This window comes from Saimiri boliviensis, chromosome 8 (genome assembly GCF_048565385.1).
Source record: "Saimiri boliviensis isolate mSaiBol1 chromosome 8, mSaiBol1.pri, whole genome shotgun sequence".
Classification (NCBI taxonomy): domain Eukaryota; kingdom Metazoa; phylum Chordata; class Mammalia; order Primates; family Cebidae; genus Saimiri; species Saimiri boliviensis.
The window spans coordinates 26,574,247-26,600,232 of record NC_133456.1 but is presented as its reverse complement, the minus strand read 5'-3'; the positions used below and the strand labels follow the sequence as shown (position 1 = coordinate 26,600,232).

The window sequence follows — 25,986 nt, the reverse complement described above, 5'->3', positions numbered from 1 at the left end:
AGGAAAAACCCTTGAATGTGTGATCTTTTTCTACTTATGTTGAACATCCAAATGTTTTACTCTTTAAGAAAAAACTAGAAATAAAATATCTTTAAAAATTAAGCACATAAAATTTAACACTAAAGTAATCCCGACAGAGAAATATTGTTATCCTGAAAGAGATAAGCTTCCAAAATAATACAAGAACTTAATTTTGCCTTTCAAATATGATTTATGTCAATATTTTAGTATATCTATTCAAGAACACTAGCCCTAAAACATTTTCTGAAATTTGATAACCTGCAGTATTACTTAACAAAAAATTATGTTTCTAAGTTTAGTATCTTATAAAGGAATTACTTACAGGGACATTAAGTGCATATTGTAGTCCTTGAGGAAGTCTTTCATGTGTTTCCATCTGCTCTTCATCATTTTTCACTGTTTCCTCATGGACCATGAGTTCATCATGTGATATCATATCCTGCTGTCTCATTTCACTTTCTTGTAACACCTCATCTGCAGCAAGGATCTCCTGGTGAGGCATAGTCCGATCTTGAAGTACTGAATCCTGTAGCTCTCCAGACACAGTAGACTGGCCAGACACTCCACCCATTACAACCATTGTCCTGGAAGACTGCATTTCGTCTATGCCGCCACATTTAAGAAACAATCCTTCCAGTTTGTCGTCAATGTTCATGCTTAAGTATAACTGCCTAGAAAGACCAAGTTTGGCAACAAAACATATTAAATCAGTTTTATATGACTACTTGATTTTTTTTAATTTTCAAATTAAGAATTTGAACATTCAAATAGAAAGATTTTATTCATGTACTTTGGAACTGCCTCCAATTTTAAAACTGTAATACCAAGATCTGTTTCCAAAGGCTGGTAGAATAAAACACAAATTTTCATCTTGATATAAAGGCATAAAATCCTAACTACTTTATTATTGAAAAATAAACCTGACATAAAAGCAAATTGAGGAAAAGTATTTGTAACATCAGTCAAGGGATCCATATTCTTTAATATATTAATATTAAAATGTCTTAAAAATAAAATATATAGATGAATTCAATAAGGAATAAACTGACAGAGAACATTATCAAGCAAATCATTAAAGAAAATTTAGAAATAGTCATTCAACATATAAAAGTCACAGTAGTAATCTAAGAAATTACTATTAAACAGCACTATCATATTTCATCTACCAAACTGATGACTCTTAAAAAATACATCCGGCCGGGCGCGGTGGCTCAAGCCTGTAATCTCAGCACTTTGGGAGGCCGAGGCGGGTGGATCACGAGGTCGAGAGATCGAGACCATCCTCATCAACATGGTGAAACCCCGTCTCTACTAAAAATACAAAAAATTAGCTGGGCATGGTGGCGCGTGCCTGTAATCCCAGCTACTCAGGAGGCTGAGGCAGGAGAATTGCTTGAACCCAGGAGGCGGAGGTTGCGGTGAGCCGAGATCGCGCCATTGCACTCCAGCCTGGGTAACAAGAGTGAAACTCTATCTCAAAAAAAAAAAAAAAAAAAAAAAAATACATCCAATGTTTTAGTATTAAAAAAAAAAACCACTCATCTACTGATAATAAAAGTACATATTAGACCAACTATTTTCAAAAGCAATTTGGTAGTGTGTATCAAAAGCCATAAAAATGTACATAATCTTTGAACCAGGAATTCTACATTTTGGAGTTTATCTTGATGAAATAAAAAATGTAAACAAAGGTATACTAGAAAGTCACTACAGCAGTGATTATCATAACGAAAATATTACATATATTTCAGTTTAGTCACTTCTTTCCCAAATTAATCACATAAGCAATGACCAACTATGATCATAGTTTTCAGCAGTAAAATACCTAAGTTAAATTCCAAGACACTACCGAAATCAGAATACTCTTTCACTTGCTAAGGTTATCATTAACAGAGAAACTTTTACTAAAATGAACAGCTCAAAAAACCTTATAAACAGCGAAATACACAAAAGTATAATTCACACTTGCTAATCTTGTCTTCTCTGGTACCAGGTATTATCAGCCTAGAATACATATCTGTACAAAATACTTTTCAAAATCTTAAGGTAGCAAACTTAAAATCTACAAAGACTGCTGGGTGTGGTAGCTCACGCTTGTAATTCCAACACTTTAGGAGGCCAAGGCAGGCGTATTGCTTGAGCCCAGAAGTTTTGACACCAGCCAGGGCAACATGGCAAAACCCCATCTCTGCAAAATAAAAACACAGTAATTAGCTGGGCATGGTGGTGCACACCTGTGGTCCCAGCTACTTGGGAGGCTGAAGCAGGAGGATGCCTTGAGCCCTGGAGGTCAGGGCTGCAGTGAGCTGTGATCGTACCCCTGCAACTCACCTGGGTGACAGAACAAGACCCTGTCTCAAAAATAAATAAATAAAAATAAAGGTCAAAGATCTTAAATATATCACCAAATAACTGCTTTCTTCAAAAGTTTCATTTATTACATTTCTTAGAAAATAAGCTCTTCTAAAACTAAATGAAACAAGTCTCTTAAAGCTAAAATTTGATTATTCTGACCATTTCTTTGGAAATCCTTAAATCTGTAACATCAAAGACTCCCTATCCTTAATATATTAAAATACCTTAAAAATAAAGAGATGAATTCAATAAAGAATAAATTGACAGAGAACACTATCAGGCAAATCACTAAAGAAAACTTAGAAACAATCATTTAATATATAAAATAACTGTATTTTTATGTTTTTTATATATAATATATTGACACAATGCAATAGGAATATAGTTTTAACTATTATGTACATATTAGGTCATGCTAAACATTTTTTAATTTGCGGGAGTACATATATACATAAGTATATATATTTATGAGGTACATGAGATGTTCTGAAACAGACATGCAATGTGAAATAAGCAAATCATGGAGAATGGGGTATCCATCCCCTCAAGAATTTACCCCTTGAGTTACAAACAACCCAATTACACTTTATTTTTAAATGTACAATCAAGTTATTATTGACTACAGTCATCCTATTGTGCTATCAAATAGTAGTTCTTCATTTTTTCTATTATTTTTGTGCCCATTAACCATCCCCACCTCCCCCTTCTCAGCCTCTTGTAACTATCCTTCTACTCTCTATGCCCATGAGTTCAATTGTTTTGATTTTTATATCCCACAAGTAAGTGAGAACATGCATTTGTCTTTCTGTGCCTGGCTTCTTTCATTTAACATAATGCTCTCCAGTTTCATCCATGTTGTTGCAAATGACTGGATCCCATTCCTTTTTTATGGCTGAATGCTACTCCATTGTGTGTATGTATCACATTTTCTTCATCCACTCATCTGCTGACACTTAGGTGGCTTCCAATTCTCAGCTATTGTAAACAGTGCTGCAACAAACATAGGAGTGCAAGTATCTCTTTAATACACTGATTTCCTTTTTGGGGGGTATATATCCAGCAGTGGGATTGCTAGATCGCATGGTAGCTCAATTTTTAGTTTTTTGAGGAACCTCCAAACTTTTCTCCATCGCAGTTGTACTAATTTATATTCCCACCAACAGCATACAAGAATTCCCTTTTCTCCACATCCTCACCAGCATTGGTTATTGCCTGTCTTTTGGATGTAAGCCATTTTAACTGGGGTGAGACAACATCTCATGGTAGTTTTGATCTGCATTTCTCTGATGATCAATGATGTTGAGCACCTTTTCATATGCCTGTCTGCCAAATATGTCTTCTTTTGAGAAATGTCTATTCAAATCTTTTGCTCACTTTTTGATTGAATTATTCAATTTTTTTCCCTATAGAGCTGTTTGAACTCTTTATATATTCTGGTTATTAATCCCTCATTAGATGGGTAGTTTGCAACTATTTTCCCCTATTCTGTGGGTTGTCTCTTCAACTTTGTTGACTGTATCCTTTGCCATAACTTTATGTAACTTGTTTTTTAACTAATCTTATGGCTGGCATCAAGCCAAAACAATAAGTACTGAGGAAGTAGTAGTACTCTGGGGACAGATAATATTTTGGAAAAGAGGCATAAAGTGCTAGAGCGAGAGACTTGGAACAGGAAGATAACACACCTCGATACAGAAGTAGTAAATATAGAAGTTGTAAACTGAAGAGAAAGTGGAAATACTCCAAATGAAAAACAAATGACCTCTTCAAATATATTCCTATAAACAGGCCACATGCAAAGAAAAATAAATCTCTCTTCCTTATTCCTATGGCCCTAAATTAAGGCATATACTTGGAGTTAAACCGTCTGGCCTGGAAACTGTTTTTGAAATAGCCTGAAATTTCCCCAGAATACCAGAACAGACTCCAGTATCAATGAAGACAAGGTTTTAAATAAGACAAGGTTTTAAATAAGACAAAGTTTTAAACCGATCTTTGGAAATATCTATCAAAATGAAAACTGTATGTACTCTTGATCCAGCAATTTCACTGCTAGGGATATATAGTACACAACCTTATGGCCTATTCACAGATGTTCACCAAAGAAGTAAGTACGTATAAGGATGTTTGATACAACCCTTCAATGACAAAAGACTGGAAACAAGCTAGAGCATCCATAGACAGGGGACTTGTTAGACTAATCATAAGCCAGCCATACAATGGAATACATGCAGCCATTAAAAGGAATGATGTTAGCTTTATGTGCTGGTTCTCCAAGATACGTTAAGTGAAAAAAATCAAGGAGAACTAGGTAAATAGTAGGATCCTTTCTCTCTCTCTCTCTCTATATATATATATATTTTTTTTTCTCTCTCTTTTTTCTCTCTCTCTATATATCTATCTATCTACATCGATCTCTATAGATACCTCTCTCTATATATATATATCTATATAGATCTATCGATATATAGCTATATCTCTTCTGTGGTTATCTTCTAATTTAATGTTTCTAATACATAATAGCTATATCTATATAGATATAGAGAGAGAGAAAAAGAGAAATATATCTATCTATATATAGACAGATGTATGTACAGAAATACACACACACACACACACACACACACACACACACATTTTTTTTTCCTGCAAAGAAACTTAACTGGAATTTGGAAAATAAAATAAGAAGGATCTTCACAAAGAAGACTAATTTCGACTTTACATTATTCCTTTTTTCATGTACCAACATTTTTTCTTTCTTTAATGTTACAGCAAGCTAACAGGGTATGAGTAACAGAAATGACTCTTGGTCTTGTTTTTCTTCCTTATTTTAAAACAAAGACTTAGTGTTATTTTAAAATATGTTCCAAAGACAAAGTGAGTCATACCTCTATCATATACCTCAACCTGTCTTTGGCCAGGAAATTTTACCAGGCCCACGGAAAAAGGGAACAGGACAAAGCTACACTTAATAATAAAAAAAAGATTAAGTAGGAAAAATACATTTTTATTGTCCTTGCACCTCCCTCCTAGGCCATTACGGCTTTAACCTTTCCCACTTAAACTCAAGTGGTCTCTGTCAAAGCTCTCATGTGCTTCACTGCATATTCAAAAATCCAAATACAACCAATGGTCCCATGCTCAAAAGCTAACACACGCCATATCCCTCCCTCTAATTTCAGTATTTTTTGGAAGAATCAGCCAAGTGTAAAGAGAGAAAACTGAGGTAATCAAGCCACACTAAAATGTGAATCATTAACTGTCTCTTCTTGTCAACTCCTCGAAAAGCCAACTGCTTTTCTGATCCAAATGTGTGTACAATTAATGGAAAGTCAGGGGTTAGGGATATCATACGGAAGTGAGGAAGAAAGAAAGAATGCTTCCTTTAAACCATACTACTCACATGGAAAACTGATCTGGAAGGGGAAAAAAAAGCAAAACTAAACAATTTCAGCTCCAAGGAACCTCTGTCCAACTGGAGAGAAAAGAAAATACGTGGAGTAATAAGCCACTCTGAGCTCCCTGTGAAGACCCTTTATCTTGTAGGTGAAGAGACCTTAGGCAGCTGACACCACAGGGTACAAAATGACAGAACTGTTAAGAACCAAGACAGGCTGGACAATGATGTCCTAGGGCTAATTTAGCTAAGAATGGGAAGCAATCCTTCCTGTGTACTTCAAGTTACGCAGAGCAGAGAATGCTGACAACTAGAACAGAGCGGGAACGAGAAAGGAAGGAGACGACCAACTCGGGCCAAATTTCTCCTGAATGTCCCTTTCACAGATCACTTCAAATTCTGCATTCTTACCCCCGCTTCCATGGTTTTTTTTCTTCCCTCATCACCAACCCTCTGCAAGAGAAACTGGCTACAGGGTTATCTAGGGGGGCACAACACAACTTCCATTTCCATTAAATTTTCCCTCCCCACTCCCACTCCCAACCCCACACACATCTACTATCCTTTCCTGTCGACACACGTTCATTTCAGCTGTGTGAATGCCTAACTGTAGTGCCTTAAGTAACCCCTAGTCATTTAAGCCCAGTGGCAGAGGGGGTACTTAAAAAGAAGGTAAATTATCTGCCATAACTTTTCTCCTGTCTACCAGAAGAAATAGCTGACTCTTCCTGTGGTTATCTTCTAATTTAATGTTTCTAATCAACTATGTGTAAGTAATTAAAAACTAAGCTGTACAGATTTATAAGGTGAAACAGAGTAAACAGCTTTGGGTCATGGCTTTTAATAAGGAATTAAACACACAGGCTTTTAACACAAACATTTTTGACAATTATTTCCCAAACTTGGGGAACTGTTTGGGCTTGTCCTCAGAGGACAAAGTTAACAGAAGCATCACAAATGGACAAGTTGGGTACTACTACTCATTTTTAATCAAATATACAAGGCTCTTAAAAATGCTTGCTTGTTCTACAAGGTCAGGTCCAATTAAAAACTGGGAAACCGCTGGGCATGGTGGCTCACACCTGTAATCCCAGCACTTTGGGAGGCTGAGGAAGGTAGATCATGAGGTCAGGAGTTCAAGACCAGCCTGATCAACATGGTGAAACCCTATCTCTACTAAAAACACAAAAATTAGCCAGGCACAGTGGCAGGTGCTTGTAATCCCAGCTACTCAAGAGGCTGAGGCAGGAGAATTGCTTGAACCCAGGGGGCAGAAGTTGCAGTGAGCCGAGATCCTGCCACTGTACTCCAGCCTGGGCAACAGAATGAATGAGACTCCGTCTCAAAAATAAATTACATACATTTTTAAAATTTAAAAAAAATAAAATAAAAATTGGGGGAAAATGCTTGTTGAGGTTTTCTATGGAAGTTTTATACAATTAATTAAGTCTTTCCAAATTAATAGGTTTATGTCTGTATTCTAAAATCCAAACATTACGAAAACCTGGAAAGGAAAGACAACTAATGTGTGCTGAAATCTATTAGATATAAGACACTGTGCTGGGCACCTTTAAATACATTACCCTACTTAGTATTTACAATAACCCTCAAGACAGTAACAGCATAGCCCCATTTAACAGACAAATTGGAGCTTACACAAGGATGCATAGCTAAGAAGTAAACTGGGGTTTCAAACCAGACTTACCAGACTCAATGCACTTTTTGCCTTATCATACTATTTTCTGACTTAAAAAGACCCTGGACACGTTAGAAAGTCATTGAACTTCCTAAGTCACTGAATTCGCCTCTCACCTTGTAAGGCCTCTCTATCATTGCTTGGCTTGGCAAAGCAATCAAACTCTCCTTAGCTGACTACTCCATCTCATGGCTACCATGGGAGAAGTTTCTGACACAGAATCCCCTTTTCTCCCGTGGAAGGATCCGACACTTTCCACGTTTTCTATTTTCCAATCTCTATCTGTTACTCGTATCTCAGTGAATCTCTCCTCATCCATTCTTTTTTATCATCGGTTGAAATATATCTTCCTAAACTATCTTCTTTCCTCCATTTTCTGAAAGCCTTACCAGGAAAATCTCTCTACTTTCCCATTTCCAACAGAAGATTTTAAAATAATCCTAAATATGGCTAATAAATGTAAAACCAGTCAGTGCTAATGATACACCTGCATCAAAAAAGAGGACTGTAAGTTTTAAAAGGAAAACAGATTTGAAGACTTGTGCTATACACTCTTAAAATTTTTTAAAGCACCAAATTCCCTTTCAGAATGTACATGAACATCCATGTGCCACTTATTACCTTTAATTAATCTGCATTCAAGCATGAAAGAAATATTTCTCACTTAGAGAATCTGTGTTTCTGTTTTATGTATTGAGCTTGGTAGTAATATTATTTTCCATAAATTTTTTTGAATAATGCAGAACTTCAACTATATGAGTCAAAGCAGATTTTAACAGGCAAGCTTTGGAATCTTATCATCATTGTCTTTTGTATAAAAAGAGTAATTTCCAACTTAAAATATTCTCACAAATTCAATAATACCTCTTTCCCCAACTTTGTAACAGAACCCACTCAATCTAAAATGAAACTTCACTTGTAAGCCAAAAGAGAAGCACTCAAAGGAACCCGTCCAGAAAACAGGTAAAAGAAAAAAGCTAGATTCACAAATTACTTCTGATCCAAAGCACTTTGCTTTTTGGAGGAGGCCAGTTACATTAACTTGGATATTAAGATTTGTAACCTATGTATCAGCCTGTAAGAAATTATACCTTAAAAATATCAGCATTAGAAATATAAATACCGGCCGGGCGCGGTGGCTCACGCCTGTAATCCCAGCGCTTTGGGAGGCCGAGGCAGGTGGATCACGAGGTCAACAGATCGAGACCATCCTGGTCAACGTGGTGAAACCCCGTCTCTACTAAAAATACAAAAAATTAGCTGGGCATGGTGGCGCATGCCTGTAGTCCCAGCTGCTCAGGAGGCTGAGGCAGGAGAATTGCCTGAACCCAGGAGGCGGAGTTGCGGTGAGCCGAGATTGCGCCATTGCACTACAGCCTGGGTAACAAGAGCAAAAACTCCGTCTCAAAAAAAAAAAAAGAAATATAAATACCAAGCAGCCTCTGGATCATTTGGTAAGATGAAACACATAATCAATACCAGAACCTTTAAAATTTGCTATTTGTTTCTCTGAAGAAGTTTTGTGTTTGTTTTCATCTTTGAAAAGTATAGTTTGATCTAACCAGAAACTACTTCATCTCTTATTAAAAAACAAAATATATTTTTTGTCTAGGTACAAAGACCTCTTCAGATATACCTCTATATAACTACCATTTTGTATCTATAAAACATATCTTGTAAACCACATTATTTTTTAAAGTACTACTATTTCAAAATATCCTACATCATTTATAATCATGGTAACGGGACAAAATGGTCTCTCTGATCAGTGCTAAAAAGAATAAAGGATGTTAAAACAAATATCTATTTCAACAGCTGCTAACACAATAATCAGAAAATTTACACGCTAACAATAATCATTTTCTGCAATACAACTTTAAAAATCTAAAAACTTTGAAAAACTATTTTTCACCACAGAAAAATAATTTGTAAGTTTCTGAATAAGGCAAAGTTAATAAGCATTTCTATACAACACTAAAGTCGCTCTCAAATAAAACAGAATCTAGTCATATTCTGCATTCCAAATATTTATTACCAATTTTGTAAAACAATGTAACATCAAGAAGGCAGCCGTATTTAGAAATACCAAAACTCAAATTTATGGAAATTCAAACAGTTTAAGAAACAGCTATAATTTATCTTAACAAGGAAGGTGGAGGGAAACGGTTGAAAAAAAAAGAGTCCACACAAAGCAGAATCCTACATTCTGTTAGATCTAGTTGTTGCATCCATTACATTTTATGCCAGTATCAATTATTCAAACATTAATATTTAAATGATGTTTCTATAGTCTTATATAATAAAAGAAATATTTAAAAAAAAAAAACTTCTTAAAACAAATTTCCTTGTATACTTATGAACAAATGTTAAACACCAAATTTTTTTTTTTAATTAAATGAGACAGGGTTGGGCACATACCACTATGGCTAGATTGCTAACGGTTATTTTTAATATGTACTGTATAGTAACCAAGGCTCATTCCAGAACAGCAACAACAAAAGGGTTAACTGTTTAAGTCAACAGCACTTTGTTTTTAATGAAAATAAATATGACTCAAATCTTCATGTGACAGATAGCTGGCTTTCTCTCCAGAATCTGTTCTCTCCTTCTTATCCACTAATAAATATTAAGCACAACATATGGCTGCCTAGCTAAGAGCTATTTCCCAGCCTCCTTTGCAGCTGGCTGTGACATGTGACAAAGTTAGAGCCAAAGAGATATGAGTGAAAGTGATACACACAAAACTCCTCTTAAAGGTAAAGAGAATGCCCTTTTCTTTTTCTTCTTATTAGAAGACACAATGGTAACCATCCTGGCCCACAATATAGAAATCACATACAAGAACAGAAGAGCAAGACAAAGGAGCCCTGGGACATAATGATTCTGCAGCCTCCATATAATCTCAAGATAGTTTACATGGACCTTTCAAGTAAATATAAATATATTTCTACCTTTAAAAGCCTCTGTCATAGTAGCCAAGTCTATATACTAACATATCCAATTTAAGTGACTACTGAATTATCTATAAGACTACTTCCTTATATCAGTGCAGGCAAACATGCAACATGTACAGATGTACAGAAACTGATACGTTTTTTCACATTTTAAAAATTATATAGCAAACACCATTAAACTGGACTAACATGTCTTACGTTCCCCAGTATTAAAAGAGCTTCTCTGAAAAATTATAGGATATTTAATGTGAGTGTATATGTGTTGAGGATGGGGGGTAAAAATGCTATAAGGGAAAAAGTGTTAAACCAAGAAAATAACCCTCAGATAAATTTCACATAAGATTATACATTTTTGTGTGTGTGAAACTAGAGTCTAATAACGACATCATTATACATCTCTTAAAATTGTTTTCTCAAGGAAAAAAACTAGTTTCCAAATATGAATACCAAAACTTAAAGAAGCTATTATATAAATTCAATATAAAATTCCAGCTGCTAAAAAACTGGACTTCATATTTGAAAAAACTTATTTATTCAAGATTATGAACAATAAGTAATAAAATTACCTGAGACTAAGGTAAAAATGAAGACTTCAAGGAAGGGAATGCTGCAGAGTTGAAAAAGAAATCATGGTTGAGTTTCTACCTTTCATAGGCTTCAGAAACCCTCAATACCACCTTAATCACTTATGCCATCCAATTCCTACAATAAAACACACACACAACAAAACATTATTTATGGTAGGAAAAGATACTACACAAATATAATATGTGCAAATTGGTATGAATATTGAAGTGAAAATTCTTTCTAAATACAGTAAGTTATGACTGAATGACCAACATACTGACTTGTTTTTACATTTAAAACGGGGAAAATACAATAGTGGTAAGTAGGTAGTAAACGAGAAATAACCTTGGCCTTATAAAGAATAATTGCCTAGATGTGGAGTCTACAGCCTCAAAGATTCAGGATGTTCAAGGAAATTCAGAAAATTACAGACCTAAAAGATTAGAAAAAACAAAACTTAAGAGACTACTTACAAACACTAATCATACCGGCTTTGTTAAAAGTCTATGAAGCGAAGAGAGAAGAAACACAATGGCGGTCCTTACAAACGAACAACTAGTGGTATGCCAAAACTTAAAGAAACTATTTTATAAATTCAACATAAAATTCTAGTGGCCAACAACAATGCGTACTGTAAATACTCATGTACTGAGTGTATATGGTATTTACAATAGAAACAATTACGGGTATAAAATCAGATTAAATATTATCAGCATGATTACCATTGACAGGGAAAAGCTAACAAAAAAGATATAATCATATGGAAAACAAAAACAGAGTATAGACTATACACAAGAAGAAAACTTCCCAATAGTAAGTATTCTGAGCATAGTTAACAGATTAAAGACTGTTTGGAATTTCCTACTCTGAAGGTTCTTAAAATACTGGATTCCTATCTATTAAGAATAGTTTGCACACACTCCTTCACAAGAAGTGTGGACAACAGATGATACATGAAAGATCCTATGATTTTACATCAGCTTATGACGGTACAAAGGCAAAAAGAACTGTCTTTTCCACCTATAGCCATATCAGTAATAATTTCCTCTTTGAACTTCTGAAAGTATAAATTCATTTTTTAAAAAACATTTCAACAGTTTACATATTTTTTTAAAAGTTAAACTTCTTGCAGAGCTATTCACCTCTCAATACTCTTTCATTTCAGAATTTTCCTGGATATTCATGCATATCTCTCTTTCCAGATAATCTTTTGTGCAAAATAAAATTTCTTTTTCGCAATAGGATTGTATCATATATAAACTATAGTGAAATGACAACAGTAAAAATAAGAGGGGAGGGAATCATCACAATCCAGAGTTGTTGCAATATATTATGTAAAGTATCTATTATACACATGTTAAATATGTAAAATAAAAAACTCATGTTTTAAAGATTTTTAATTATGAAAAACTGCAATCAAAGAGATTCTCAACAAAGATGCAGAAATTATGTAAAAGAACCAAATGGAAATCCTGAAGTTTAACAATACAGTAGCAGAAATAAAAAATTCATCAGAGCCGGGCGCGGTGGCTCAAGCCTGTAATCCCAGCACTTTGGGAGGCTGAGGCGGGTGGATCACGAGGTCAAGAGATCGAGACCATCCTGGTCAACATGGTGAAACCCCGTCTCTACTAAAGATACAAAAAAAATTAGCTGGGCATGGTGGCACGTGCCTGTAATCCCAGCTACTCAGGAGGCTGAGGCAGGAGAATTGCCTGAACCCAGGAGGCGGAGGTTGCAGTGAGCCGAGATCGCACCATTGCACTCCAGCCTGGGTAACAAGGGTGAAACTCTGTCTCAAAAAAAAAAAAAAAAAAAAAAAATTCATCAGAAGGGCTCAACAGATTTATGGCAAAAGAAGAACAGTGACTTTTAAGATAAATCAATAGAAACCATCCCCTCCGAAAAACAGGAGAAAAAGATGGAAGTAAAACAAATATGTAGCCTCAAAGACGTGTGGAACAACATTCAGTTAACCCACATTTTGGGTATCAGGACAGAAGAGAAAGACCAGAAAAAAAAATTAATAAAATATTAGCCAAAAACTTCCCAAATTTACTTCTGTTTTGAGATGGAGTCTTGCTCTGTTGCCCTCCACCCAGGCTGGAGGGCAACAGTGCGATCTCAGCTCACTGCAATCTCTGCCTCATGGGTTCAAGGGATTTTCCTGCCTCAGCCTCCCTCAGCCTCGGGAGAGTGGCTGGGATTACATGCACCACCATTATGCCTAATTTTTGTATTTTTTTAGAGATGGGGTTTCATCATGTTGGCCAGGCTGTCTCAAACTCCTCATCTCAAGTGATCCACCTGCCTTGGCCTCTCAAAGTGCTGGGATTATAGGCATGAGCCATCGTGCCAGGACCCAAATTTAATTTTTTTAAGGAAAATAAATCTACAGATCTAAGAACCATGATGAATTCCAAGTAGGAAAATATAAAGCAACCTACACCTGGATACATCACAGTCAGATTGTCGAAAGCAAACACAAGGAGAAAAATCTTGAAAGCAGGAAAAGAATCATGATTCAGCATATGCAGAAATTAGTGGCTAACTTCCAGTTAGAAACAATAGCGGTGGGCCGGGCGCGGTGGCTCAAGCCTGTAATCCCAGCACTTTGGGAGGCCGAGGTGGGTGGATCACGAGGTCGAGAGATCGAGACCATCCTGGTCAACATGGTGAAACCCCGTCTCTACTAAAAATACAAAAAGTTAGCTGGGCATGGTGGTGCGTGCCTGTAATCCCAGCTACTCAGGAGGCTGAGACAGGAGAATTGCCTGAACCCAGGAGGCGGAGGTTGCGGTGAGCCGAGATCGCGCCATTGCACTCCAGCCTGGGTAACAAGAGCGAAACTCCGCCTCAAAAAAAAAAAAAAGAAAAGAAAAAAGAAAAAGAAACAATAGCGGCAAGAAGACAGTGAAATCACATATTCAAAAAGCCAAAAGATGTATCTGTCAACCAAGAAGGCAGCAAAACTTTCCTTCAAAAATGAAAAAACATTCCCATACAACCACAAAATTGAGACAATCTTTTTTTGCTAGAAGATCTGCCTTTAAACATGAAACACTAAAGGAAGTCCATCAAGCTGAAAGGAAAAGACATCAGACTTAACTACACAGAAAGAATTGAAGAGCATCAGAAATGGTAAATATGTGTGTTAATTTTAAAAAGACTCTATAAACATGTTTTTCTCATTTCTTCCCTCCTTTAAAAGACCTAAGAATGTATAAAGCAGTGATCACAACACTGTACTACTGGATTTATAACATATATAGATGTATATTATAATAGTGATACAATAAAGAAGAGAAAATGGACCCACACTGGAAGAAGTTTCTTCATTTTACTGATAATAAGCGGCCTGTTAAAATGCATAATCCTGAGAGCAACCACAAAGAAAATATCTTTAAAAATATACAGTAAAAAAAAAAAAATCAATGGAGTAATTAAAATGGCACACTAAAAATTATTTAACACAAAAGGCAGCAGAGGACACACAGAGGAACAAAAAGATAGGAGATATCTATCTAGCTACATAAAGATATGCATGTATATATACAAAGGATGATATATATAAGCCATAGTGAAATGACACTATTTATGTGTGCATATATACATATATACTTGCTTTATATATGTATATATATCTTTTTATGTATGTATATAAAGATATATATAGTGTGTATATGTGTAGCAGATACCAAAATGGCAAATGTAAATCCAACCGTATCCCTAATTAAAAATGAATGGTGTAAATAATCCAATGGAATGGTAGTAACTGCCAGAAAGAACGAAAACACAAATTCCAACTATAAGCTGTCAACAAAAGATATATCTTACATTCAAAACTGAAAGTAAAAAGATGGGAAAAAAAAGAATATACTATAGAAGCAGTAACCATGAGAGAGATAAAGTGGCTATATTAACATCAGATAAAACAAACTTTAAGACTATAGAGACAAAGAAAGACATTTCATAATATAAACAGTCAAACTATCAGGAAGATATAGTACTTGTATATGTACTTAAAAAGAGTCCCCAAATAATGAAGTAGTAACTAACATTACTGAAAGGAAAAATTAAAAATTCAATAATTATATTTGGAGATTTCAATGTCTCACTCTAAATAAGTGATAGAATAGTTACAAAGAAAATCAGCAAAGACAGAGAAGACGTGAACCACACTATCAACCAACTATACCTAAGTGGCATATACAGAAAACACTACCAAACAATACTAGGACACATACTATTTTTTTTTTTTTTGAGACGGAGTTTTGCTCTTGTTACCCAGGCTGGAGCACAATGGTGCGATCTCGGCTCACCGTAACCTCTGTCTCCTGGATTCAAGCCATTCTCCTGCCTCAGCCTCCCAAGTAGCTGGGACTCTAGGCGTGCAACACCATGCCCAGCTAATTTTTGTATTTTTAGTTGAGGTGGGGTAGGATACATACTGTTTTAAAACATTCTCTAGGACAGACCACATACTGAGCCATAAAATACATCTCACTAAATTTAAATAGGTTGAAGTCATAAAAATATGTTGTCTAGGCCAGACAAGGTGCTCATGCCTGTAATCCCAGCACTTTGGGAGTCTGAGGTGGATGGACTGCTTAAGCCCAGAAGTTTAAGACGAGCCTGGGCAACACAGCAAGACCCTGTCTTTAAAAAAATGCATTTATATGTTCTCTAACCATACCAGAATTGAATTTGATAAATTTGATATCAATTAAGTTAAAAACTGAAAAATCCACAAACATTTGGAAATTAAACTTCAAACCTTTAAAAAACAAAAAAGGAATGTAAAGGGAAATTAGAAGATTTTTAACTGAATGAAAACGAAAAACAGGATGCAGCTAAAGTAATACTTAAAAGGTATAGCTTTAAATGTATATTTGAAGAAGAGTCTCATATATATCTTCCTATCAAAAAATGTGAACTGATTCAAATACTCTTTCTTATTCTTCTACAGAGTTTCAAAAATTTTTTGAGTAATTTGCTCCCAGACCTTTTTTATTTTTTAGACCAAGTGTCACTCTGTCACCCAGGCTGGAGTGCAGCGGCGCAATCTCAGCTCACTGTAACCTCCGCCTCCCAGGTTCAAGCAATTCTCCTGCCTCAGCCTTTAGCCTCCCGAATAGCTGGGACTACAGGCACATGCCACCACGCTCAGCTAATTCTTTATATTTTTAGTAGAGATGGGGTTTTACATGTTAGCCAGGATGATCTCAATCTCCTGACCCTGTGATCCACCTGCCTCAGCCTACCAAAGTGCTGGGATTACAGTCATGAGCACCCTGCCCATTTTATCTTTTTAGCTGTCATCATTAAGATACACCTCTTCTTCTGTCATGAGTCCTAATACCTATTATTTGTATTTTAAAAGATAAATTATTTATGTATATTCATTTTCTTCCTAAAGACACCTGGTCAAACTAATTTAAGAAAAAAAGAAAAAGAAAAAAAGTTAAAGTATGATAAGTTAGAGATTTATGTCAGAGATGCTAAAATCTGGAGGAAAAAATGAGCCCTACAATCAATGATAAGGCCTGTTAAATCTAACACAGAACTGTTCTCCACTGCCCACCTCAGCCATGGAAGATGAAAAGACTATATTCAACAACAAAAATGAAAACTTCTAAAGGGCAAAATAATAAAACCAAAAAATGAGCAAAAATAATTTGTCTAACAAAAGAAACTCACAAAGAAATGGTAAGAGGTAATGAAAATACTTTAATTACCCTGATTTGATCATTACACAATGTAAACATATATCAAAACATGTATCAAAATATATAAAAAGTGTGTTTTGAATATATAGTATATATGCATAAAATTTATGCATATATATAATGCATAAAACTTAAATATACACTATATTATGTTACCATAAACACACACTATGTATGTATCAAGGAAAAATAAAAAACATATCCTCATAAGTGTATATAATTGTCAACTGGAACAACTTTTTAAAAAATGACAAGAGGCTCCTTTCCTTAATATACAAATCCATAAAAGGGCAAAGCACATGACCAAATCAGTAACTAAAAACATACATTATGGCCAATAATAATGGTGAAAATCCTCAAATGCACTCATAAAAGAAAAGCTAATCAACAAAAAGCTGAAAAATATTTAAGAAGTATGACACTAGCTAATGCTGTCAAAGAGATACAGAGATCCCCTCACTCACAGACTACCGATGTTTGGCATTGTTTTTAAGTTAGGCAATTTATCTACCAAACTGTTAAATGTACATACTCTTTAGTTCAACAACTTTTCCCTTCGGAATTTATACTACAGATACATAATATGTGTGTGTGTGTGTGTGTGTGTGTGTGTGTGTGTGTGTGTGTGTATGTGTGTCATTTTTTTTTTTTTTTTTGAGACAGTCTCACTCTGTCGCGCAGGCTAGAGTGCAGTAGTGCCATCTTGACTCACTGCAACCTCTGCCTCCTGGGTTCAAGTGATTCTTCTATCTCAGCCTCCTGAATAGCTGGAATTACAGGCACCCACCACCACCTTGGCTAACTTTAATAATTTTAGTAGAGGTGGGGTTTCACCATGTTGACCAAGCTAGTATCGAACTCCTGACCTCAAGCGATCCACCCACCTCGGCCTCCCAAAGTTCTGGGATTACACGCGTGAGCTAACATGCCTGGCAAGATATAATTTTAAATATGTACAAAGATGTACCCAAGAATATTCACTCTATCATTATTTACAACAGCAAAAAAACTAAACGCTTAAATATCTGCAAGTAGATGACTAGTTTAAAAAATTATATGTCACAATATTAGAATACTACACAGCATAAAGTGATAAGGAATGATTTGCAAAAATGTGGAAGTTTATTTTTCAATACTACTGAATAATATGTATGGGGTGATATCACTTGTGTAAAAAATGTGTAAATGTAAGCACACATATAAATGCCTGTATATCTATAGAAATTGTATGGAAGGATATACAATGATTACACTGAATGGGGAAGGGTTGAAAAGCCTTGTTTTTTGATGTTATAACATTATTGCCTAAATGTATATACCTATTGTAATAAACATGAGTAAAGAAGTGAAAATGCTGAACATGACAATTATCAAAAGACATGGAAAAAACAGGAAAATCCTAAAATATAGCAGCTAAAACTCCAAATAATTTCAATCCACAAGGTTTAAAAGAATTCTCAGGCCAAGCACAGTGGCTCAAGTCTATAATCCCAGCACTCTGGGAGTCCAAGGCAGACAGATTGGTTGAGCTCAGGAGTTCAAGACCCCCCTGGGCAACATGGCAAAACTCTTATCTCAAAGCAAAAACCAAAAAGTTAGCCAGGTGTGGTGGCATGTGTCTATGGCCCCAGGTATTTGGGAGGCCTGAAGTATGTAGATTACTTGAGCCCTGTAGGTAGACGTTGCAGTGAGCCAAGATTATGCCACTGCACTCCAGCCTGGGTGACAGAGCAAAACCCTAGCTCAAACAAAAAAAAAACAAAAAAAGAATTCTCAAACAAATTTTAGAATGCACAGAGAAACTTTAGAATTTTAATGATCAGGCCCGGAGCAGTGGCTCACACCTATAATCCCAGCACCTTGGGAGGCTAAGGCAGGGAGACTACTTGAGCTCAGGAGCTCAGGACTAGCCTGGGCAACATAACTAAGTCCCTGTCCCATTTAAAATACAACAAATAGAAGAATTTTTATGATCATTAATAATTGACATGAGTATGTGCCACCAACAGATATGTAAACTCCTTGAAAACTGTTAAATATTTTCTTTCATGTTGTGTGAAAGATAAAAGCATAAGTTTAATATATGCACCAACACAGGCCAACCAGAAAGGAGAGGGTCATTTATCTTCCTAACATAAAGGAAATGAAGCCTAAAGGAAGATATGCAAGTAATCTTGAGAGAAGATAATGAACTCCATCTTACAAAATTAATAATATTCTTTTCCATGTACATATGTCCATATATACACATTATTTATAATATTTATAATAGTGATGTTATTTATATGAGTATAAAAGGAAAAGGGATTGGCCAGTAAATGCAGAGTTATTGTAAGTATGTGTAGTAAGATGGGCATCTACCACAGGTAAAAATTAAAGATTGAGTCAAACAATGCTGAATTACCTCCATAAAATACGTCAGGCAAATGGCCATCCCACCCGATCACTTGCTTGAATTTCCAAGCTGCTGATTCCTCCCGCTATCCTGCAAAAATACACAAATAAACATTATCCCCCAAAAGAATCAGGATTAAACATAGTCTTAAAGTCAGATAAAATTGTTATATTTAAGTGTGCTAAATCTAACAAAATTCTTTCCATGGTAGATACTGTTAGAGTAAATAAAATCAGTAACAACTAACACTTAGTCCGAGTGCAATGACCCATCAATGCGGAATGATATCACAACAATGACTGAGACACAAACTGGACTTTTTCAAACTTAACTTCTAGTGAAGGATTAAGGTTTCTTTAAAGTCAGGATAATAACCTTGACAATCATCTTAAATATCCTAAAATAGGAAGGAAAGCACAAATGTGTTTCATTAAAATCATATTTTGATACTCTCCATCACTCAAACAGCAATAATTCTTGATAAGCTCTTAACGGTAACATTTCCCTCAGCTGAAAAATCTAAACATATTAAGGATGCAGTTTTTGAAAATATAAACAATAAGCATTTCAAAATTTCAAAGCAAAAGGTATTTAATATGCTAAAATGGTCCATAAATATTTTTGAAACATCATGCTATAATCAACTTTTTAGCTGTGACTAATACAGAAAATTAACACTTTAAGTTGGTATTGCATTGATAACCAACCACAGATCATTTTATTCATGTAACTGAATTTTTTAATTCACTACCTTAAATGAAGATAATGAAGACTGAAAATTGAATTATCAGAAACAAAGAACAAGCCAAATATTACTTCATTCAGAAACAACAGATAAAGCATTTTATGTAACAGTCCTAATACATGTTTAAGGATCTATAAATACCTTGTACCTCAATAAAAGCCATAAATGTAAAAGCAGAATATTTTCTAGAAATTGAAAATCTCTAGAAAATAACCAAGTACATCAATTCAAATTTGTATTTATATATACTTTATCAAGGAATTACAAAGAGTACAGCCTTTTTGATAATTTAGCACTTTCCAGTCCTTAGCTAGTCAGTAGCTTTGTTATTGAGCTAGTTTTAAACAAAAAAATCTATTTTAAAATACTTTATTTCTACTAAGCTCCTAATTGTCTGCCTCAATATTTTGTAGCCAAGCATTGAAAAGCATATATATGTCATTCCTCTCAATTATGCAAAGTTTTCTTTTTTGTCTTTTTGGTTTTTTTCCTTTTTGTGGAGAATGGGGTCTCGCTATATTGCCCAGGCAGGTCTCGAACTCCTGGGTTCAACCTATCCTCCCGCCTTTGCCTCCCTAAGAGCTGGGATTATAGGCGTGAACCACAGCGCCCGGCAATTATGCAAAGTTATTTTAAGTACATACCTCTATACCAATAGTACCAAAAGGATAATAAAAGCTTTATAAAACTATATTACTATGTTAGATACTATTAAAAATGGGTAAAGCAAAATTATGTGAAATTAAATTAGGTCTAAAGCTGCCTCTGTAGGTGGCAAACTAAACATAACTTACTATGTAAATAAACTACCCAATTTAAGAGTAAATTCTTGTAACAAGTAGCTGAGTCTCAGGAAATCACAGTAGCCGAGCCTCAGCCAATCACAGACTGGCACCTGATAAGACTATGTCCATATAATATGGCAAATGCCAAGTGGTAACTAATCAAGTTAGTGCTGCTTGTCACTTGCTTTTTCTGTGTATAAATACTGCCTGCCCATGTTGCTGGGTGGAGCTCTTCAAAACTCTTCTGGTTCAGAGTGCTGCCCAATTTATGAATAGTTCTTTGCACAGATACACTCTGATAAATTTAATTTGTCTGAAGTTCCTTTTTTAACTGTATCTGCATTTCAATGCTGTTCACTATTCTATTAGAATATTATATACTCTGTACATACATTGCTACATGCATTACTATATTTAACTTTTAGAATTGCTAATTACAAGAATAAAACTGACACTGCAAAGCCTATATACAGGGGAAAAAGTCTTCAAATTATATATTTTAACATTAGGAGTCTTTTTAAAAATTGATGTGATGTATCTACTCCATAATCAGGATATTATTACATATCTCATCACGAGACAGTAACATGTGCAGATTGGACAAATGTCTTTGTAATCTTAATATTCAGTTGAAAATATTTTCACAAAAAGAATACTCACCTTCTTGCATCACTTTTTATTGAAAGCACTAAATTATTGCTGTCATACATCAAAGAATGTAACTTAGATATGTAAAAGGAAAATGAAAATAAAATAGTGAAGCAAGAAGGAAAAGGAAACATGCATACACACAAAATAATATAACCTCAAAGTATAAATCTATAAACAGAAATTGTGGAATGTCTTTCCCACACAACCATTCCTCTACCATGTAAACCCACAATTTCCCCCAAGTCACCTGCCACATAGTCTGTCTCTGGAGCCCTAATTCATTTAGTATCATCTACTGATTTCATTTCTTCTTCAAGCCTCTATCCTTCTTTCTCCTCTTCCACTCCTCTCAACCAAAAATGGAGAGAAGAGAACCTACTAAGTTGGAAACTAAAACCATGCAAATACAAAAACAGATATAAAATTACTTGGACATTCACCCAGCAGTCAGTTAAGATGTTCCTCTTTCCTTGCCCTACTCCCCCATTTCAGCAGTCAGTGGATATCCCTGCTTAGCAATTTCTTTTAACATTTTGCTGGCTAAATAACCTTTGATTATAAACACTTGGGCAGATATAAACAGATTAAGACTAAAAACATACAGATGCTCCTTGACTTACAATGAGGTTATGCCCCAATAAACCACAAGTTTATGACTAATGCTAAATGCCTATGCCTTCTGCATCATTATAAAGTCAAAAAATCCTAAATCAAACCACTGTAAGTAGAGATTGTATTTTAAGGCAGGAGTTTTATTATATCTGTGTTATCAATCAAGATGGCATTTTTTTATCAACCAATGACAGCAAATGTTAATAGATATACAATAATACACATAAAGACTTTTCATTGTACATGGTATAAACTTTTATACCTACATAATACTTAAGGAAATTTTCTGCTAATACCAATTTAAATAATTATGACACAAAAATAAAATACATAAATATTTTACAGAGGCCATTAGCTACCACCTTTCCATTACTTAGTTTTGACAGACTGGCAATGTTCCAATATACTTACTAGCAGGTGGTCCAATTTATTAAGCCAATATTTCTGTTATTAATTCAGTCAACTTTTTTTAATCACATGATATATATTTAAAACACATCAAGCTTCTTAAGACACAATAAAATAACCTGGTCTCTGTCCAAAGGAGTTCATAATTTAGCAAGGATGATAAGCACAGATACAGTAAATATTTATGATAAAAATGGTAATATAAGTGATATAATTAGAAGCGTGAGCAATTTATCATAGAAAAGTCAAAGCAGGGAGCAATTAACTCTCCCTTTGCTACTTTTCACGAAAAGAAAAGGAAGAAGGTGATCTCTTTTTTTTTTTTTTTTTTTTTGCTGGAGTGCAATGGCGCGATCTCGGCTCACCGCAACCTCCACCTCCTGGGTTCAGGTAATTCTCCTGCCTCAGCCTCCTGAGTAGCTGGGATTACAGGCACGCACCACCATGCCCAGCTAATTTTTTGTATTTGTAGTAGAGACGGGGTTTCACCATGTTGACCAGGATGGTCTCGATCTCCTGACCTCGTGATCCACCCGCCTCGGCCTCCCAAAGTGCTGGGATTACAGGCGTGAGCCACCGCGCCCGGCCTAGAAGGTGATCTCTTAATGTTGATTACACATGTAAGAATGCAATGAATATATGCTTTGGACTATATGCAGTAGTGTTCCTAGGACACTATAGGTATTAACTCACTTAAAACAAGAAATCTGTGAGATTGTTATTTTCTCATCTCATTTTTCAGATAAGAAAACTAACAGGTTATATAATTTACCAAAGAATACAAAACTAGTAAGTGGCAGAACCGAACTCCTTTTAAGGGTCTACAAGGCCTTACACGCACTGCTGTGCTTATCCCCCACCCATCAGCAACCACCACCACCACTCCTCATCTTTCAGACCTCATTTCCTATACTCTCCCCCTTGTTCACTCCACTCCAGCTGCAGTGACCTGACCTCCATATTTTCCCAGAATCTTCAGCATGCAGCAGAATCTACTGCACTGGCTGTTTCTCTATCTAGAACACTCTTCCTCGAGAGATCCTTGTAACTAAATCCTTTACCTACTTCAAGTCTTGCTCAAGTCTTGTTACTGAGCCCTCTTCCAGCCACACCATTTAAAATTGCAACATCCCACCATATACACTTACCAATCCCCTTTTTATCCCATTATACATTTTTGCACAGCACTGCCCTCCTCTTAACATATACAACCGACTTATTCATGTTTTTCCCCCAACGATTTGCTCCAAAAGAGAAAGAATTTTGTCTGTTTTATTCACTGATATATCGCCAAGTGCCTAAAACAGTGCCTTGCACATAACAGACACAATATTTTTTAATTGTTATTAAAACTGGAATTTCACCCCAGAAAGTCAGGCTCTAGAAACTTAACCACCATACAACCCTCTCTAATTATGGAATCATAGATAACAAAACTCAGGCATGCAGAAAAGTCACCCAAGGTCACATTAACCTAATAAAATGATGAAACTTGGTCTCAAAACCAGCCTAAGCAGGGTATGACAACATTACATTACCCTTAAACTTTACGGAAAAAGACCTGACTGTCTTAATAATAAAGAGATTCAACCTCCGGATAAGTCTACAATGAACTTCATGAAACACTCTATCAAATGCACCATGGTAATTCTTAGCAACATAAAGGTTTGTCCAATCTAACTTAATTTCCATTCTTTGTTTAAAAGTAATGCTTATAACAAATTTCAGAGGTAATCCTCTCAGAAAAGCTACAAAAATGGCATATATGTTGCAACAGATAGGAAGAGCTTCTTCTGTATTTTCAAATATTTCACATTTCATGTTTTCAAATATTTCACATTTCATGTAGACAGTTTCCACTGATACAGTATTTTCAAAGTATATCTTTATGTTGTTTGCAGAGCATACTTTTAGCCCACCAAATTATGTTTTAACTGTCATCTTTGCCTAGAAAAGTAAGATTGCTAAAGATGAAGTTTTTATGAATTAACGTAGCAAGATCCAGATAAAAGATGTGTTAGAAGAAACTCCCACAAAAATTCTGTCAAGAATATAAATTTCTAAGGCAATAAATAAAATCTTAACGTTACTCCTAAGCATGATCATCCCAGAAAAGCTATTCATTGATAAAGAACAAAGTTCTTGGTTAATTGAGGTTATCTTTCTAAAAATTCACTTTTAAAGTTTCACAGAAATGTGTAATGCCTACACATTTTTAACTAGTTATGCTCCCATGAGCATTACCAAATAAAAAGGCTACCTCTGCCCTTTAAATAAAATCAAAAGCCCAAAGCAATGTAAGGATAAATTACAGCACACATGGCATAAAATCTGAAACTAAAAATGCTTACAGTCCTTTAGCATCTTTTAACTAGAGCACATTTAACACATTATATTAGTCAAGTTATATTTTTAAATTAGTTGTACTTTTATGATTTAATGAGGCTTTCTGAATGATGTTTTAAAAAGAATAAAAATTTGTTCCAGGCAAGAGATGTCTGTGAATTTGGCTTGAATCTCTATAATGACAATGCAAAGAATGGACATATGTGTTCTTTAAATTTAATAACTGCTTTGAAAATTCAAGTTATAAAGACTCCCTCTAAGGAGTTATAATTCATATATTTTTAACTAAATAATATCTGAATAGCCTAACAGTATGTTTTTCATAACCACATCTATCCCAAAGAGGAATAATAGCCAAATAAATTCAAATCAACCACCCCAAAAATCACCTTTCTTAAACCACTTTCCATTTCCACTCTCACACACAAAAAAACCAAGCCTAAATCTTTAAAACTTTACAATTAGTGTAGTTATTGCACTCAGCTGAGGAAAAAAACCCTACAAAGGAGCACTCAGATACACAGAAGTTGGCTGAGCAAAGGGAGTAAAATAAAGCCATCAAGTGAAAATTTTCACCTGCCCTTGACCTTTTCAAATCAACTAATCAATAAACATTTGTTGAAGAAACTGTCCATCCACATCAGAAAACACAAAAGCATTTTTTAATAAACTTTAGACTATAAACCACTGAAGAGATAGAACCTTTAAATCTAAATCACCTGCTTTTAGAATAAACATTCCAAAACTAACCCTATCACAGTGAGGATGCTGCACTAACAAACAACTATGCAATCCTTCCCCAGGTAATGTAAATTAGTTTTTAAGGTTAGTAAGCCACCAAACTTAAGAAAAAGCTGTTTATTTATTTATATATTTATTTATTTATTTTGGAGACAGAGTCTCATTCTATCAGCAGGCTGGAGTGCAGTGGCGCCATCTCAGCTCTCTGCAACCTCCACTGGGTTCAAGTGATCGTCCTGCCTCAGCCTCCTGAGTAGCTGGGACTATAGGTGTGCGCCACCACACCCAGCTAACTTTTGTATTTTTAATACAGACGGGGTTTCAACATGTTGGCCAGGATGGTCTCAATCTCTTGGCCTCAATATCCACCCACCTCGGCTTCCCAAAGTGCCGGGATTACAAGCGTGAGCCACCGTGCCTGGCATTTTTACATAAATTTTTACTGAATAAACATTGATTTTGTAAATAATCATGATAATGTTGCTCAGGCTGGAGTGCCGTGGTGCAATCTTGGCTTACTGCAACCTCAAACTCCTGGGCATAGTACGTAAGTTTGTACTATGACGATCAAGATCACCCAGGCA

General features: G+C 35.3%; 1 protein-coding gene across 7 annotated transcripts in view; it reads right to left on the bottom strand.

The window, feature by feature from the left end:
* The window catches only part of ZNF148 (zinc finger protein 148), a 146,406-nt gene that overhangs the window by 82,351 nt on the left and 38,069 nt on the right, over positions 1-25,986 (bottom strand). For all 7 annotated transcript variants that reach the window (XM_003941669.4, XM_074404207.1, XM_074404202.1 and 4 more), the window contains 3 exons: positions 19,124-19,204; positions 10,990-11,125; positions 344-692 (listed from right to left, as the gene is read on the bottom strand). In XM_003941669.4, the coding sequence (XP_003941718.1) occupies positions 344-676 (333 nt within the window). In that variant the 5' untranslated portion in view covers positions 677-692; positions 10,990-11,125; positions 19,124-19,204. The remainder of the gene's footprint in view (positions 1-343; positions 693-10,989; positions 11,126-19,123; positions 19,205-25,986) is intronic.